This window comes from Vicugna pacos, chromosome 34, assembly GCF_048564905.1.
Source record: "Vicugna pacos chromosome 34, VicPac4, whole genome shotgun sequence".
In the NCBI taxonomy this organism is placed as follows: domain Eukaryota; kingdom Metazoa; phylum Chordata; class Mammalia; order Artiodactyla; family Camelidae; genus Vicugna; species Vicugna pacos.
Genome location: NC_133020.1, coordinates 18,094,077 through 18,112,629, shown reverse-complemented (window position 1 = coordinate 18,112,629; position 18,553 = coordinate 18,094,077). Strand labels below are relative to the sequence as shown.

At 51.6% G+C, this 18,553-nt stretch overlaps 1 protein-coding gene across 1 annotated transcript in view; it reads left to right on the top strand.

Moving 5' to 3' along the window:
- The first annotated feature begins 9,256 nt into the window (after nucleotides 1-9,256).
- CD9 (CD9 molecule) overlaps nucleotides 9,257-18,553 on the top strand; it is a 30,548-nt gene continuing 21,251 nt past the window's right edge. Inside the window, exon 1 of the mRNA XM_072954239.1 lies at nucleotides 9,257-9,455. Within this exon, the coding sequence (XP_072810340.1) occupies nucleotides 9,390-9,455 (66 nt within the window). The 5' untranslated portion in view covers nucleotides 9,257-9,389. The remainder of the gene's footprint in view (nucleotides 9,456-18,553) is intronic.

The following is an 18,553-nucleotide window of genomic DNA, read 5'->3' as shown; positions in this document are numbered from 1 at the left end:
TGATCTACATAGAAGTTAAATTCAGGAGAAAATACAAATCTAATGCTTCATGGAGAGTTAGTCTTCTCCAAGGATGGTGGGTGAGGAAGAGTCCTCGCCAAGCAGGGGACTGGGGGACAGAGGATGGTAGGGGTGACAGGAGACCCCACCAAAGCCCCAGGTGGGGATGCGTGGAATCAGGGAGCCCAGGGGTCTGGCACCCTGGGGGGCTCTCCTAGCCTGTTTGGCTGAGATGGGTAGGAGGGTTGCAGGGACACAAGCAGCAGTCTAGCCTGAAGCAGCCTGAGGAAAGTCACCCAAACCAAGGATGCTGCAATCATTCTAAATGTGCAGCCTGCTGAGAAACCACAGAAAACCCACCACCCACCAAACAGAGCCAAGTGTTACACTGAAGCATCCCCAGACCAGACAGCGGAGGAATGTGGAGGCGGAGAATCACGAGGGACAGGGTTGCTGTTGAAACACCTGGAGGTCAGAGACCTGAGCTCTGTTTCAGCTCTGCCTTCAGTCACCTGCCCGGTCCTGTAAGGTCACCTGTAGACGCAGTCCCTTAAGTAACCGTAGCTGGAGGAGGGGGGAGTGAGTAACAACATAAACTAGCATTTGCTTGGATTTGCATAAAGAAGGTTACCTAAAAACCAAATGAGAGGCAAATGAGATCCTGAGTATGGAAGGGGCAGTGGGAATTCTCCCCACTTAGTATCACCAATAGCTGGGTCCGAAAGCCCCACTCCTACCAAGTTCCGCACATTATCCCTAACCTGAAAGAGAGGCTGCTGCAGGATAAATAGGAGTTTGCTGGGAACAGGAAGTCTAGACAAAGAGAATGACAAGGTCAAAAGCAGAGGCGGTAATGGGCCTAGTGCATTCAGAGAATTAAATGCAAAGACCTACATCAATGGGGGATCTTGGACTGGACTCTAGGACAGGGACAGGACATTCGTCAAAAATAGCTGAAGGGGGGATGTAGCTCAGTGCAGAGCGCACGCCTAGCATGCACAAAGTCCTGGGTTCAATCCCCAGCACCGCTATTAAATAAATAAAAATAAAGCTAATTACCTCCCCCACCAAAAACAGCGACAAAATATAAAAACAGCTGAAACAAGAATAAAATCTGCCGTTTAGTGAATGGTTTTGAACCAATGTTAGCTTCTTAGTTTTGACAAATTAAACCTTGGTTTTTCAAGATGTTAACATTAAAAGGACTCTGTACTATCTCTGACACTTTTCTGTAAACCTAAAATTATTCCAAAATAAAAAAGTTACAAAGAAAGAGAGAGAAGGAAAAAAAGAAAAGTAGTACAAAACGGCTACAGTGTATAAGGTGTCAGAAGCGGGAACGGGTGGCGGGCCTCAGCAGAAGCCAGGTTTCTGGGACCTCCCGTGCCGCACCGCGGGGTCCGGACTCCACCTCTCCGCAGGCAGTGACTCCACGGCAGTGCTGCCCCGTCTCGGAACCCTTCCCACAGGCCCCAGGTGGACATTAGCCACTGTTTCTTACCTTCATCTCAAACACGTTTCACCTGCGCGTCCACACCTGCCTGAACCCACGCGGAAAGGGCCCAGGTCCTTTGTGCGCATGTGCTCACGCGTGCGCATACACGTGCGCGTGCGCACACAGCCCACCCGGGAGGGACCTGTCTCCGGCCTCTGACATCCTCAGGCATCCAGGGCCACCACCAGAACAGAAGTCAGCAAGCGCCTCCACTCCACGTGGCGGAGGAGAAGCAGCAGTCCTCCAGCCCCACAGCGGTGGAAAGGGAGGCTCAGGAAGACTGGCACCTGCAGGGGCAGAACCAAGGCGCAAACTCTCCACCTGTCGTCGGCACCTGAGACTCAGCCGGTCAGCTTGCTGGGAGGCACCTTCAGGATGGTACAACCCCTGGGCATCACCTGCAGCCCCTTCCCCGCTCTCCACAATCAAAGGACCAGAGAAGCAGAGAGAGTGCCGGCATTCACACAGCCGCTTACCCCGTGGAGAGGCAGCTTAGCGCCTGGCCTCTGGAGCCAGTTCACCTGGGCTCAGATCCTGGCTCTGTTGCTTCCTAGCAAGTTAGTTCGTGGGGCCTCGGTTTCCTCGTTTGTGAAACGGAGACAGTAAGACTAGCAACCTCAGAGAGCCTTTGGAGGATTAAATGAGTTTACATATAGCAGTTCGCCCATCCAAGTGTTCGTTCTTCAGGCTTATTTTTTTTCCTTCAGTGCCTGCAGAGCACCTACAGTGGTTACTACAGGAGCTGATCATCTATTTGGGGAGATTGTTGGAAAAAGACACATGAATCATGAAATTACCATCCAGGACAAGGTCTGATCAGAGTCTAGTGGGTGATTCCGGAAGAAACTGCTACAGGAGTGCTGAAGGGGCTGGGTGGGCAGAGTAGACTGGGATGACAGAGGATGCTGGGGAAGGCGGGGGCCGAGCTGGCCTCAAAGGTGAGTGGGCTGCTTAAGGGGAAGAAGATGGGCCAGGGACTGGAGCTGAGGAAGGAGGTGGGAACCCAGCCACAGATGTGGCCATGGGTGCGGTATCCCCAGAGAGGAATCCGAACTGTAAATATAGGTGAAGGCAAGAGAGCAGAGGGCCTTTCCAGTGAGCTTGGAATTAGGACATTAGCCTTTCATACATTCAGTAATATTTACCGTGCACCTGCCGTGTGTCGGGTACTGTTCGAGGTCCTTGGGATACGTCGGAGAACAAAACAGTCAAAATCCCTGCTCTAGAGGAGTTTACATTCCAGCGGGAGGAGGCAGAAAATAAACGATACACATACTAAGAAAATTCTTTACTCTGTTAGAGAGTGATAGGTGTTTTGGCAAACAATTTAGAAGGTAGCGGAGCTGGGAGGCTTTCGAATAGGAAAATGAGCAAAGCTTTGGAAGTATGACAAAAGGCTGATATTAAATATTAGTTACTTACAACTCTTCCTTGCCCTCCAATCTCCTAAAGAGGACAGACCCTGAGAAATATGATTTTTTTTTCTGAACTAGGGTAGTGGGAAGTGGAGGATACAAACTGGAAATGCCAGGAAACAGCTACATTGCTCCCCATGAACAGGAAGGCGAGGGCCAGAGGATGGTGGGGGCTGGGCTGGGGTGCAGGAGACAAGGCAGGAATGGCCGCAGAGAATGGGAGTTTGAAGAAAGAGAGCTCCACAAAGGAGTTTTGGAACAGGGTCCTCTGGCAGGTGAGCTGTCACTCCCTCACCTGCCTCTCCGTGAAATCTTCATAAACCTCGCACTCTACGTGGGTGGGCTCCACTTGGACTATGCATGCATCACGCATTGGAAGGAAGTTATGGGGAGAGTAGAGCGGCCCCAGATGACCCAAACGCAGTGACATCGCAAGGCAGTCAGTCCAGGGAGGTGTGCAGATGGGATGGATGAGTGACAGGGAGGCAGGAAGGAGGGCTGGACCATGGTTTGGGCCAAGGCAGAGTTTCAGAGTTTCAAGGACGTGGCTCCCAACTTGGGTGGAGGCAGAAGGAAGGAAAGGTGGGAAACCCATATGAGGCTGAAATCAGGAGCCCTGAGTCTGATCTTTACTATCTCCCGCCTTCGGCTGGCTTCCTCATTTTTGAATTGGACAGCCTCTGTGGGACCTCCTACCAAGGACGGGAGAGATGCGAGGAAGCCAGAACCACATTCAGTCAGCAGGTGCAGGACAAGATGGAGTCACAGGGAGGGGAAGGTTCGGGGCTGACTGAAGGGAGAATGGGGCAGGCCAGGGGGAAGGAAGTGGGCTGCTGTTGGGGGGAGGCCCTCAGAGACTGTGGACTCTGACCTTGGTGTTTATTGTGAGTTAAGTCTATTAGGTTCCTATTGCTTTTGTGACCAATTCCCACAGATCTAGGGGCTTGAAAGAACACATTTTACTTTACAATTCTGAAGGTCAGAAGTCTAAAACCAGGCAACAGGGCTACACGTGCCCCTTCTGGCAGCTATAGGGGAGAGTCTGTTCCCTTGCTGTTTCCAGTTTCCAGCTCAGGGCTGCTGGAAGTCCTTGGCTCACGGCCCCACATCCTTTGCATCTCTGCCTCCACCTTCACGTCTCCTTCTCTGGCTCTGACCCTCCTGCCTCTCCTTATAAGGACTCTTGGGATTACATTGGGCTCACGAGGATAAACCAGGATAACCTCCCCATCTCAAGACTCTAATCCCATGTGCAAATCCCTTTTGCCATGTAATGTAGTTGCCTTCACAGATTTGGGGGATTCAGATGTGGGTCTATTTGGGGGGACATTAAAATGGAAATCTCAGTTGGTCCTCAGATATTATGATAAATTTAGGGAGAGGTCAGCTCAAAAAAGAAATGGTAGTAGGAACACGGCAGGGTGGGGAAGCGAGGAGTCAGGGTCTAGCGAGAGAGGGGAGCAGAGGGCAGAGGAGCAAAGCCTGAGGAAGACCCTCCACCTCGCAGTTTCTCCAGGCCAGCAAGGCACTGGGTGCTTGGAGAACACAGAACTTAATCAAATGCAAGTGTACTTTAAAGGCGCTCACCACCAAAACGTGTACACACAAGAGATCCTGATGAAGGTCCGTGAGTCATGCATGAGAGAGTCAAACAAGGTGACCCATGGAGGAAAAGACTGGAGCGTTCAAGTCGTCATGGAGCTCACTAGGAGGAACAGCAAAGACGCTTCTAGAAGGGAAGGAAGTGAATCAAGATGGTGTAGCACCAGGGTTTCTAGAAGGAAAGGATGGTCAGCAAGGTCGTGCTGCCACAGCATCAAGGAAAAATGGTCCTTGGTGTGGCTGCTGGGGGGCCTCAGTGGCCAGTGAGAATATGGGTCCTCCTGTGCCTCCCACAGCCAGAGGCAAGAACCCACCCAGCCAGCCAGGCGTGGCGGGTCCTCAGAGCTCCCCCGCCTGGTGCTCACATCTTACCACCAGGGGGGGCACAAGAGCCAGTGTGGCCCCTCAGCCTGGAGCCAGGGGTTTTTCCAGAAACAGGATGCCCTGAGAGAAGGGAGGGAAAGTTTTCCCTCTCCAGCACCACAAAGCCTGGAAGGCCTCACTGGCTCCATGTGATCTCTGACTCAGGGCTTACCCAGATTTTCCCCTTCCAGTTAAAGCAAACCATATTTTTTCCATCACTCCCTTTACCGGTTGCCTGTAGGACTAAACTCCTGTAACACTTTGGCCTGGAGGCTCAGGGCGTCACAGGATGTTGAGATGGGGGGGGGGGGGGGCCTGATGTCTCTTAGTCCACAATGGCTTTGTACAGGTGAGGAGACTGAGTCTCAGACAGGGGAGGCAGCTTGTCCAAAATAAACAAATAAGGGTCAGCCAAGAACAGAACTCAGATCTCCTCACTCACATTCTAAGGACCCCCTTGATTGTACAGAATTTGATGCTTTCTATAGCCTCCTCCCACTTCATTGTTTCTTGAGGGTAAATAATAGCAGTAATAGTGACAGCAGCCAACAGGCCCAGGGCACTCCTGCGACAGGCACTGTACCAAGCCCTCCGGGTGGGGTCTCTGCCAATACTCACCATTACCCTAAGGAGGAGTTTCTATTACAAGCTTAAGTGTTTACTGAACCCCTCCCACCTGGGCTGGTGAAAGAGGTGGGGCAGGGAAAGAACATAAAGATGAAATCTTTTCTCTCCTTGGACCTGTTCTCCCAAGGCAGGTGGACTCTGGCTGGAAGCGGCACAGTGAGACTTTGTCTGGTTGTCTGCCTGCCCCCAAGGGCCTCACACACTGCAGGGTCCTCAGTCCACCGGGTTAGGGGGAGTGACTCCTCTGTACTGCCCGCTGCTCTTGGCGTTGGTTGGCAACATTTAAGGAACTCCGTTTCCTCCACTGTTCCTTCCTCTTTCTCCTTCCTTATGGAACCCACTAGGTGGTTCCCCAGCATTGCCTATGGCTTTGTGCTCTGAACCTTTGCACACAAGCTTCCCTCTGCCTGGAATTCCCCCCCTCCCCAGGCCTTATCTGCAGACCCCACCCCACAAGGTCAGCAGCTGTGAGTCCCCTGCCCTGGAAGGCTCTCCCGACGCAGGCAGACCTGGGGACACACCCCGTGCTTGCTCCTAAGCCTCATGTTCCCCGAGCAAAGACTCCGGGGGCTTGGACCCGTCTGGCCCATGTTGAGATTTCTCCACATGAGATACAGGGCATGTTGTCTCAGTGTTCAGGATGTACAGGACATGCAGCAGGCCCTCCAGAAATGAACAAGGTCCACGGTTCCTGCCGCCCGACTCTGATCTCGCTCTCACCGCCCTCTGGCACACTTGGCCACTCTCCCAGCTGGCCGCCCTCTCCACAGCCTCCACCTCGTTGCCCCACCTTAGTTCACTCCCTGGTCTCTCACCTGACATGCCTCCCTCACAGGTCCCCTGATACACCTCAGCTGTCAGCCGAAGCCCCCAAAGCTCTGAGCTGAGGCCTGGAGATACAGACAATGGTCCTTATCCTCAAGGCGGACTCCTGCCTGCACCTTGCCCGCCACCCAACTACATAAAGCACAGGTAGGGATCAACCTCAGTCACACAGATTATTGAACTGGTTCAACCCTTCAGTGACCCCTCACCTCAGAGCACAAAGTCCAGGACCACAAACCACCTCTAGCTGGGTCCCCACCATCAACTCCCCACCTCCCTCCCCCGACTGTCAGCTCCAGCCCAGACCCCAGAAAGCCCCAGCCCCAGCTGTGTCCAGGATTCTCCCGTGACTGCAACCATTTTTCCTGTGGCTCTGCTCCATGCTTACCAGTTTGGGTCAAAGGGTCTGAGTTCCCTTGGCCCTCAGGCCTATCTCCATGCCCTCCTGCAGCACTCTCATCCCACTCCTGCCCTAAGGAGGCAGCCTTCTAAGTGGGCACTGAACTCTGTTTTCCGATTAACTAATCAACGAGACAAGTCTAACGATGATCATAAACAGAGCAAAGTCAGAACTGCCATGTGGTAACACCGGCTGGCTCTGGCTGGTGTCATTTTGAATTATGTTCTTCTTGCTTATTGGATTTTCAAAAGTTTCTGTAAGAGTATATTTTGCTTTTATAGTTAAAAAAAAACACCAAAGGAAACTTCATTTTGAAAAAAATACAAAGGTTTTTGGGGATTGTAAAAGGAGAGGGACTTTCCTCATTGGTTGGTGAGAAACAGGAAAAGAATGTTTTAAGGAGGCACAGAATTTCTACAAGTGAAGAGGGGGAGACCAGCCAGACAGGGGGCACATGCCACATGCCGCATGCAGAGCTGGGGTGCTGGGCAGGGCAGAGTGTTCCCTACAGATGCACGATGAGGAATTGTGACTTACATCATTGAATATGGGGAGCTACAGAAAGTAGTTTTTCCTTCCAGTTTTATTGAGATATAATTGACATACTGCACTTATACCAGTTTAAGATGTACAACGTAACAATTTGACATAGATACATCATGAAATGATGTCCACAAAGGGTTTAGTGAACAACCACATGTCATACACACACATTAAAGAAATAGAGAAATATATGTATTTTTTCCTTGTGATGAGAACTCTAAGGACTTATTCCCTTAACAACTTTATATATAACTTATAGCAGTGTTAATTATATTTATCATGTTGTACATTACATTCCTAGTACTTTTTTATCTTCTGACTTGAAGTTTGTACCTTTTTAGTACCTTCATCTAATCCCCCTCCCCTACCACCCACCCCCAACTCGGGTAACCACAAATCTGACTTCATTTTCTGTGAGTTTGTTTGCTTGTTTTTGAAGTGTAATTGACCTACAACACCATGTTAGTCTCTGTTTCACCACACAGTGATTTGATATTTCTATGCACTTCAAAATAACCACCATAATAAGTCTAGGTACCATCTGTCACCATACAAAGATATTACCTAATTACTGACTATATTCCCCACACTGTACATTTCATACCCATGACTCATTTATTTTGTAATTGAAAGTTTGTACCTTTTAACGTCTGTCACCTATTTCTTTCCTCCCCCTAACCCCCTCCAGTCTGGCAACCACCTGTTTATTCTCTGTATCTGTGACTCTGTTTCTGTATGGCTATGTTTGTTTGTTTCGTTTATTAGATTCCACATATAAGTGAAATCACGCAGTATTTGTCTCACTGTGATTTATTTCACTTAGCAGAATACCCTCTAGGTCCATCCATGTTGTTGCAAGTGGCAAGATTTCATTCTTTTTATGGCTGAGTAATATTCCATTGTATATACACACCACATCTTCTTTATCATCTATTGATGGGCAGTTAGGTTGCTTCCACCTTGGCTGTTGTAGATAATGCTACAATGAACATAGGGAAACAAATTATCTTTTCAAAAAATGTTTTCATTTTCTTTGGATAAATACCCAGGAGTGCAATTGCTGGGCAGTTCTATATTTACTTTTTTTATGTATTTAATTTTTTAAGGAATCTCCATACTGTTTTCCATGGTGACTGCACCAGTTTACATTCCCACCAACAAAACAGTGCAGGAGGGTTCCCTTTTCTCCACATCCTCACCAGTATTTGTAATTTGCAGAAAGGTTTTGAGTGGTGAAGAAACACGCTCAGAACTGGGCACTGGAGCATCAGAAGTAGCAGTGGGCAGGGCCAGAGGGCCAAAGGGAGGGTGGTGTGGAATAGAGGAAAATTTGAAGCCAGGCCGCAGCCTTTCTCTTCTCCCCTGGGCATCTAAACCGCAAGTCCAGAAAGCAGTCCCGGACTGCCTAGCCTTCAGATATATTACTATGCAGAGATGCTATTTGAGAATGCTCCTATAACCTCCAACCCATCTTCTCACCTGGCCTGCAAGCTCCTAATTCCTCCTACTCCGCATGGCGTGCCGAGTAAGAGCGCGCTCCTTGCAAGGGGCAGCCCCAGGGAGAAATAAAAGTAGGCAGCTTCCCTTCAAATCAAGGCCAAAGCAAGAAGAGCCTTCTTTCTGCTGCGGGCAGCCGGCCTTGGGCACCGGGGCTCTGCCCGGAACCACCCGGGGAAGGTGTCCCAGAGTGGAGCACTCGGGAGCACGGAATCAGGCCAAGAACCAGAAAGGCGAGGCCCCAAGTAACTCCTGGATGAAAGCGGCGTACGGTGACGGTCTGGAAGGATCCCAGGACGGTTGGGAGGAAAGCGGTAGGATGGCGGGAAGTCGGGTCCCGCCGCCAACTCCGTCGGGAGGGCCAAGCCCGAGGCGGGAGGGGCCGCGGTCCAGGGACCTGGGCGGGGCAGGTGGGCCGGGGCGGGGGCGGGGCCGGCGGGGGCGGGGCCCGGCACATGCGCACCGCGGCGGCGCGCGCCCGAGGAGTGGCACTTTTTAAAAGTGCAGCCCGGAGGCCAGCCCACAGCCGCCCGCACCTCGGTTTGCAGCCCGGTCCTACCTGTCCCGGCCGCATTCGCCCCCGTCCCACACCAGTCCGTCCCCGGCCAGTCTAGCCCTCACCATGCCGGTCAAAGGAGGCACCAAGTGTATCAAATACCTGCTCTTCGGATTTAACTTCGTCTTCTGGGTGAGTGAGCGCGACTGTGGCGCGCCCCTCTCCGGGACCACCTGTCCGCTCCGGGCACCTGGTGCGCGGTCGGGGTTGCTGTTAACCGACACCGCCCGCGCGGGGAAGACTCCAGGCGGGAGGAGAGGGCACTGCGGCCGCCAGTTGGCTCCTCGGCCCGGGCCGGGCCGGGCAGGGCGGGCTCGTTGGTCCGGGGCGCGTCCGAAGCCGAGCAGGCAGGTTGCGCGGGGGCCTAGTGAACTAGGGGGTGGGGTTCGTGTTTGTTTTTACCCCGAGCCCCTCCGAGTGCAGGAGGGGAAAACGGAGCACCCCTCTGCGGGGGACTCAAGGCCCTGGCCGAGGGAGACTGTGGCGGGCAGTGCAGCTCGTGACCCGGGCGGGGTCCCCCGAGAGGCAGGGGCCGATGCGGATGCTCAGGGGCGGACGCTTCGGTGGCGCCGGGGGAGTTCAGCCAAGAGCTGTTGGCATCTTTACGCTGGAGAAGAAGGGGCTCGCCGGCCACGAGTGTGAGCGCCCCGGAATTCCGTCCCTAAATGAGAATCGGGGCCCCCCACCACCCTCAAGACGGAACCTTCAGGCCCCCACTCTTTCAGACTGATTCCAAGCCGCCGTGAGAGACCGAGCTCCCTCGAAACTACCTGAAACACTAGCTTGTCTAGATTTTTTTTTTTTTTTGAGGGCGATAAGTATCTGGACTGGAGAGAACTCCCGGAGAGTTGGGGAGAGGTGGGGCAGATGCCTATCGCCACTCTTAGTGGGACGGGTCCTGTGTTTCTCCGTTTCCGGGATAGATCAGGTGTGGGCCTCACCCTCTCCCAGGCCAGCCTACCCAGCAGCCAGGCGGGGCCACAGGGAGTGGATTGTTCACCTGGAAAGGACACAGGCCAGGGAGCTCCAGGACTCCCACTGCTGGCCACACTCAGCCCTACTGTAAATGGGAAGCCTGAGGCCCCCAGCAGAAAAGGGGAGTGTCCCCTCCACTCCTTCCCTTGGGAAATTAAGGAACCACCCAGAGATAAAAGCAGGGAGTAGGGGACCTTCACCTGGTTTGAGGGCCATGTCCCCTGCTCACAGATGATCAGTGTTTGCCCCTCTGCAGTCAGGGAGGAGTCTGGAAAGACAGCCCCCGTGACACTCCCAAGAGAGATGGCTGTAGAAACAGGGGCATGCCACCAGAGATTTGTAACAAAAATATGCTTATTCCCCTGGAGCTGGTAACCTCAGGGGACATCTCCTGAGATTTAATCCTCTCTCTGGAAATGACTGACCTGCCCTTGCAGGAGTCACCACACCCAACACCTACTCTAGGGAGGGTGGCCCGTAGGTGTCTCCCTGCCCAGCCTATGGCTACTTTAGGGTGACCCTCCTGCAGTGAGCACCCCGTCCTGCTGGAGTTCCCACAGCCTCAGCAGCCAGCCAGCCAGCTCACCAACCCCTGGCACCAGAAAAGAATGTCAGGAGGCGAGGGAGCCCTGCCCCACCCCACCCTTCTCCTTTAAGGAGATTTCCTCTCCCGTCCTAGCACGGCCTCTCCCCTGCCGGTCTCCTGGTTGCCCCTCAGCTGTGTGCCTATGCTGAATGAGGGTTTGGGGCTGGGGGAACCGCAGACCACCAGCATGTTTCCATACCCCCATCTGCCCTGTGATCAGTGCAGGGGGCTGACAGGAGGCTCCCAGGGCCACTCCGGTATCTGCTCAGCCTGCCACCCCACCCACACCCAGCAGTGCCCCTTCCCTGGGCTAGGTGCTGCTGATGGGCTGTGACGTCTGAAACAGAAATGACTCATTCTGGGAAAGGCTGGGTTTAGAATTAGGAATCACTATAGAGATCATCCAGTCCGGCCCTCTTATCCACAGTGAGGAAGCAGGAACCAGACCAGCATCAACAGGAACCAAGCCAATAGCACAACCGCTAGGAACCTTAAGTCCTGTGCCCTGTGCTCTTCCATCTCCATGACAAAACCAACAAGGGGGACCTGGTCATGGGTGGCGTAGGGGAGTAAGCAGTAACTATGTGACCCTGCATCAGTTCAGTGGTCTTGTATTAAGGTCCCTGTAGAGACGAAGCCCTCATCTTCTGGGCAGTGATGGAATAAAGGAGTACCGTGGGCCCCTTGTGCAGTGTCTTACTGCTGGCCAAGTCCCTTTCCAAGTCCCATGATACAGCCAGAGCAGAAAGCATTATCCCCATTTTACTGATGACCAGGAAACTAGTCCCCAGAGGGGACAAGTGACTTGTCTAGAGTCACGTGGCAGGGCAGCATCAAAGGTAAGTTTGAAGGCAGGTCTGGTTGGCTTCAAGACCAGTGCACTTTCTGACGCAACCTGCTGCTGTACCCAGCCGGGTGGGACTGGAAGAAGGTGGCAACAAGCTCTCAAAAAATAGCTTTTAGGGGCAGGGTGTAGCTCAGTGGTAGAGCGTGTGCTTAGCATGCATGAGGTCCTGGGTTCAATCCCCAGCACCTCCTCTAAACATAAACAAACCTAATCATCTCTCCTCCCCCGCCAAAATAAAATAATTAACTAATACAGTAACAAATTTTTTTAAAAAATAGCTTTTAGTGGGAGGGTATAGCTCAAGTGGCTGAATGCATGCTTAGCATGCATGAGGTCCTGCGTTCAATCCCCAGTACCTCCTCTAAGAAAAATAAATACACCTAATTACCTCCCGTACCCAAAAAAAAGAAAAGAAAATAGCTTTTAAGGGAACATATGACCTTAGAGATCTGCTTACTTGGATTTTTTTTTTAATTGAAATATTGCTTGTGTGGATTATTATGCTTCCCTTTTTTTCACTACTTCCCATTCTCTCTTGGGATCAGGAATGTATAAACTTGGCCTTTGGAACATGATGTGGGCCTTGAAAAGCAGGAGTTGGGAGGCCGGGGCCACCAGCACGTCATAGACAAGTGATGCTGAGAGGCGGTCCAGCAGGGACCCCGAGAGGAGACGCCACCTCAGTGGCAGGGGAACGATGCGGGGTGGGGGTGGGGAGCTGTACTTCTCCCTGGCCCTCACTCTCGTCCCCGTGGGACCCTCAGTGACCGCCCTCCCCAAGTAGGGCCTCTGATGCCCGCAGCCAAACCAGCACCCAGTCTGTTCTCTCAGTGCACCCATGACCCTACCTTTCCCAGCTCTATTTCAGTTGTTTCTGCACTTCCCTCAGACCTGTTTGCCTACCTACCCTCCAGAAAAAGGCTGAGAGGGGAAACATGGTACCATGCCCGAGTGGCAGACTGAGGGGTGCAGAACCCGGGCTGGGCCAGGTGGGGAGCAAGGCCTCCCCGCAAGGCCTCCCCGTTCTACCGCACGGCGCCACCCTGCCCCTTCCTCACTGATGGAAATAGCCGGAGATGTCTCTCTCCCAGGGAATGCTGTCTCCCGGGCCTAAGGCAGCTTCATGGAAACATGGACGGAGGCCTGAGCCAGAGTTCAGGGGCCTGGTATTAGTCCAGCTCTGCCCCTAGCTCCCTTTGAGATCTTGAACAGGGCTCCTTTGAGCACCAGACCTCAGTTTCATCATCTGTAAAACCAGTGAGTTGGAGCAATTGGTCCCCAAAAGTCACTTCAGCTCAGTGTATGAAACCAACCAGCCCCACCCTCTGTGGCCTACAGCAGACAGCATTCCCACATACCCCAAAATAGAAGTCAGGAAATGGAAGTGTGCAGTGGGTACGCAGGCTGGGCTCAAGTTGGCTTCATTTGACCTTTATCTCTGGGGCCAGATTCTTATGACTCTTTACTGTTAACCACACCCTGTGAGTGGGGTCTCTCTGTGGAGGGGCGGTTCTTTGTTCCCTTGGCCCTCAGCCTTTTGTAGTAATGCTGCTTGGAGGTCAGAGCATCAGCTCTGGGTTCAACTTCCCCGTCGCTGGGCGGCTATGGGATAGCAGAGAGCATGGGTGTGATGCACTTAGCACAGTGGCCTAGTGCTGGGTGCAGCGTAAACGTCCAGCGGGAGCTGTTGTCTTTCGTCGTGTAGAGCAGATAGAGCAGGTGAAGGGGGAGGTGGCAGCTGTTCCCTAGAAGTGAGGAAGTTTAAACCAGACAGGTAGCCAGGCGCACACCCCGAGGCCCCACACATCCCTCCCTTCTCTTTCTCCTCCTGCACTGGTGCCAGCCTCCTGCCTCCACCCGCCTCTGTGATTTCCACATCTGGACATTGACACCATTTCATGTGCAGACACGTGTTTGACAGCAGGGTGGCCCCACTCCTGAAAGTAAAACTGTTTGGAGAGAAACCCTAGGACACTGGGATCCTGGGTCTGGGCAGGGTCTGGATGAGTGGAGTGGTGGTGGCAAAAGCCCCTCCCACCCAACCTGCTGCTTCACCTAGAAGCTGTTTGCCTTCAGTGCTGGGCTGAGCAAGCAGCTGGGGCTCTTGCATAAAATGGCTCCCACCTCTGGCACCCAGACAGCCGGGGCTCTGGGGGAGCTGCCTGTGATCGGACAGAGGCTGGCAGGTTTGGGGAGAGTGGAGGGGAGGCCAGGGGTCTGCATCTGCTAAGGAAAACAGGACTTCTCCCTGCCCGGAATCTTGATGGCTTTTCCCCCGACTTTGCCCTGCAGTGTTGTCTCCAGCAGATCTGACTCCTGATTTGGGGATGGGGAGGATTCCTCTGCACACATGCACACACACGTACACACACACATGTGCGTGCACACATACCCTACCCCCTTTTTTCCAAAGTGGCCCATGGCACTGTTGCAGACTTTACTCTTTGGTGCTCAAAGCAAGTAGCTACTGGTTAAGACTGAATCTGGAACTGCTTTGACAAGCAGCCCTTTTGAGGGCCATCCTCATCCTCTGTGAAGTGAGTCTGGTGACTTCAGACCACACAGATCAGTGACTTCATATCTTCCTGTCGTGTGGGATGCAAATCTTGCCTTTCACACACAAGGCTGTGTGTCCAGATTTGATTTGTCTGTTTCCTTGTTCTGTTCCATTTTATAAGAAGGTGTGGCTTTTGGAATTGGTCGCACAGTTTGGGACTTAACAAAAGCACCTCGTCTAAGAGCACAAGCCTTGATGGTCTTTCTTGGGTGCGTCTGGCTGTGAGGGTGAAGAACCCAAGGTCACAGGTGACAGTAGCTTCTCTGGTCTTTTGCCTCCACGGCTGCCTGTTCTGGAGAGACCGCTGGTTGGGGAGAAGAGAGTGAAGAAGTTTCAGGAAGCTGCATGTTTATGTTCTGTGTTCCTGCCTCCCCCAGGGAGGGGCCAGGGAGCTCTATTTGGACCCACCGTAGGTCCTTTCAACGAAAGATTTGCAGAAATGATCTTTCTCTCTTACCTACAGAACAGCGGTGATTTCACTGTTTGGGGCTTTAAAAATCTGGGGAAGAGCCTGTCAGATGCGTGTTCACCCAGAGACAGCGTTCGCAATGGAGGGAATCCAGGAGACCAAAAGGGCTAATCTCAACAATACATTTTTTTAATTTATGTTTTTAGTCTGACTGCAGATCACTTGCCTGTTTCATCCCATGGAAAAAGTCATGCTGGTCCACGGACATTTTCATTTTCCATCAAGTGATGGCAGGCAGCTGTGGAAAGCAGCATCCTGTCTCCAGATGAGATAATTTTATTATAATTGCATCCATCCAGTAATTCCTCCCCGCCACCAAAAAAATACTTAGTTCTGGATAGTTTTTAAGTACTGTGTGCTGTCGTCCTAGACTAGCAGGTCTGAACCTTTTGGGGAATCCCATGAAATCAGCAGGACCTACCTCCAGAAATGTGCACTGCCCATTGCTTTGCTTTTTTTTCCCCTGGAGGCCTGTAGACCCCCCCATATTGAACATCCCATACTGGTTTTTCTCCCTTGGTTTCCAGGCAACTCCTGCTCTGTCCTGAATCCTGTGTTCCTGCCATGTGATGCGGGTTGCCTCACTGCTCCCTGGGGCAGCATGGGGAGGGTCGGGAGTACTTTGAGAAGGACATTAGAGGGCCCTAAGTTCCTTGATGATCAGGGGCAGCCCTGACTAGAGCACTGGCCTCCCCACCCATCCTTGTCTGACTCAGCTTAATCCTTGCTCAAGTTGTGGCTTAGACTCAAAATTAATTTAAGGAGTGTTTTGTCTTTCTAGCCCCAGAGCTTGGGTGATTTGTCTCTTTCGGGAAGAGCAGGGTTCTGTCTTTCCCACCAAATGGATACTAGAAGGCTCAGCCCACCTTCCCTGGCCTTGCCTCTGAGGACTGTGGAAAGGGAGAGACGTCCCTCAGGGGGCACTGAGGACTGGTACTCCTGGGTTGCTGACACACAGGCTAGTTAAGTAGCCAGGAGGATGAAGTTGGCTGACTTGGAGGAGAGGGGCCAAATCTGTTTGATTCCAGAGAAGATCCCAGGGTGGAGAGCTTTGGGGACTATCGATGTGGAGTCAGTCAGTAAGCCCTTTTGTTTAATCTTTTTGCCAAGCATCAAGCAAGGCTCTGTTAGGAAAGTCACTCTCCAAAGCTTACCCAGCACATGTTCAAGGTCCCAAGTGAATACCTCTCAGGCCGGCTGGCAGCATGACCATGACTCCCACCAAGCTTCTGCCTGCAAGCTGCTAGGACGAAGCCCCTTTTACTCCCCGTCTGAGCTGCATGTCAGTGTCCTAGTGCAGAAACAACACAACACATGGATCATAGGTAAAAATCCTTGACAGTGGTTAAAAAAATACAGTAAAGTACATCAGACCATTTTACTGAATTCAAAACATTTCTATAGCATTTTCGTTTTAATTTCGCTATGAACTTGCATTGACTGAATCAATAGCATGAAAAATGATAAGATTGATTTATTAAAACTTTTGATGAAAAGATCAGGAAAATCATAGCTGCGAACTCATTGCATTTCGGCTCAGTGGAAGTTTAGCGTGTTTGTATGTGTGTTTTCTAGTTGAAGTACAGTTGACAGGCAGCATTCAGTTAGTTTCAGGTATACAACAAGGCGTACTTGGACATTTGTATACATTGCAAAAGATCACAGTAAGTCTTGTTGCCATCTGTCATCACACAAAGTTACAGAATTTTTTTTTTCTTATAATGAGAGCAGCTTTCAAGTTTGCAAAACAGTGTTGTTGACTATAGTCACCATGCTGTACATCCCATCCCCGTGGCTTATTTTATAACTAGAAGTTTCTGCCCCTGGGTCCCCTTCACCCATTTCGCCCACCCTCCAGCCTTCCTTCCCTCTGACAGCCACCAGTCTGTTCTCTGTATCTGTGAGCTGGGTTTTGTTTTGTTCACCTGTTTTGCTTTTCCGGTTTCACTTAGTGTAATACCCTCCCGGTCCATCCACGTTGTCACAAATGGCACGGTTTCTTTCTTTTCTTTTGCTGAATAATATACCATTGTGTATATACCACATCTTCTCTCTCCATTTATCTGTCAGTGGACATTTAAGTTCTTTCCATTTCTTAGTTATTGTGAATAATGCTGCAATGAACCTAGAGGTGCATATATCTTTTTGAATTAGTGTTTTCGTGTTCTTTGGATGAATAGCCAGAAATAGAATTGCTGGATCACATGATAGTTGTATTTTTAATCTTTTGAGGAACCTCCATACTGTTTGCCACAGTGGCTGCTCCAATTTACATTCCCACTAAGATTGTGCAACGGTTCCCTTCTCTCCATATTCTCACCAACACTTGCTGTTTGTTGTCTTTTTGATGATAGTCATTCTGAGAGGTGTGAGGTGATAGCTCATTGTGGTTTTGATTTGCATTTCCCTGATAATTAGTGATATTGAGCATCTTTTCATGTGCCTATGGGCCATCTGTATGTCTTCTTTGGGACGTTTGGTGTTTTTAAAAGATACTTTGTTATAGAGTGTGTCTCTCCAAAATCTGTATGTTAAATCCTAAAGTCCAATGCAGTGGTATTTGGAGGTAGGGCCTTTGGGGGCAATTAGGTCATGAGGATGGGGCCCTCATGAATGGAATTAGTGCCCTTATAAGAAGTGGCCTTGGAGAGTTCTCTCCTCCTTCAACCATGTGAGCCAGTAATGAGAAGACAGTCCTCTAGGAACCAGGAAGGAGTCCTCACCAGACACCGAATCTGCTGGTTCCTTGATCTCGGAGTTCCCCCCAGCAGCCTGAATGGACTGAGACATGTTATTCACAGGTTTGAATCAAAAGCACCTCTCCCTTCTAGATTAGCAATTGCAGTGTGCCCATTTGCACGTACCCCTCACCTCCTTGCCCCTCAACAATAGGTGGGAAGCCCTTAGCAGGTTGAGCACTCCAGAGGCAGGAAAACTGTCCCCCTGGGACTCTTCCTCCTGCTCGCTCTGATGCACTGTGAACACCTTCCTTCTTGTGATGTGGGACCATGGATTTCAACCTGTTAGCATTATGCCCAAGCTCTTTCAAGTGTTCTTTCTACAAGCCTGGGAAATCTTCCTGGGTTCTCCTTTCCCCCACTGCAATCAGATTATAGCCCTGACTGCCCAAGACGGATAACCCTTAAGAGACTAGAAAACTCATTTCAACTAGAAAGTAGATTCTCTTCCAGTGCTGGGGAGGGACCCTTCGTGTGGGAAGCTGGCACGATCCTCATATTGCAGGTGCCTCCCAGGGCCCGCTGCCCAGGGCAGTTACAGGCTCTCCTTCCGTTCACCCTCTGCTGCCAGAATGGTGCTGTGGGGGAAGGGCAAAGGCTCTGGGCCCCACCATGGGGCCATTCCTATAAGGGATAAAAGGACAGTGGCCAGGGGGCAGTTGTGACAATATCTGCGCTTGGCCAGGCTACAGCAGTGGCAAAGCTGGGATGAGAAGAAAACGTACCAAGTCACTCTGGAGAGTCTGTTTCCCAGAGTGCTGCTGTATCCACACTCAGTTTCTGGCCAGGGCAGTGAGAGCGTGGACAGAGCTCTCTGGCCAGAGGCCAGCAAGTGGAAGCTCAGGCTGTCTCTCTAGACTCTGCCTATCAGGCAACGCGCCCACAGAGAGGCCAGGCTCTGATGGCACCTGCAGGCCAGGTGGTCCTGGCAGGTGCCTTCCTGTCGTGAGAAGGTAGGCCCCCTGCTCCTACAGATGGGAGCTCTTGGGGTGGATAGATGATGCCACTTTTGAAATGGGATCAGATATGACTAGGAGGGAGAAGACGAAAGTAAAAAA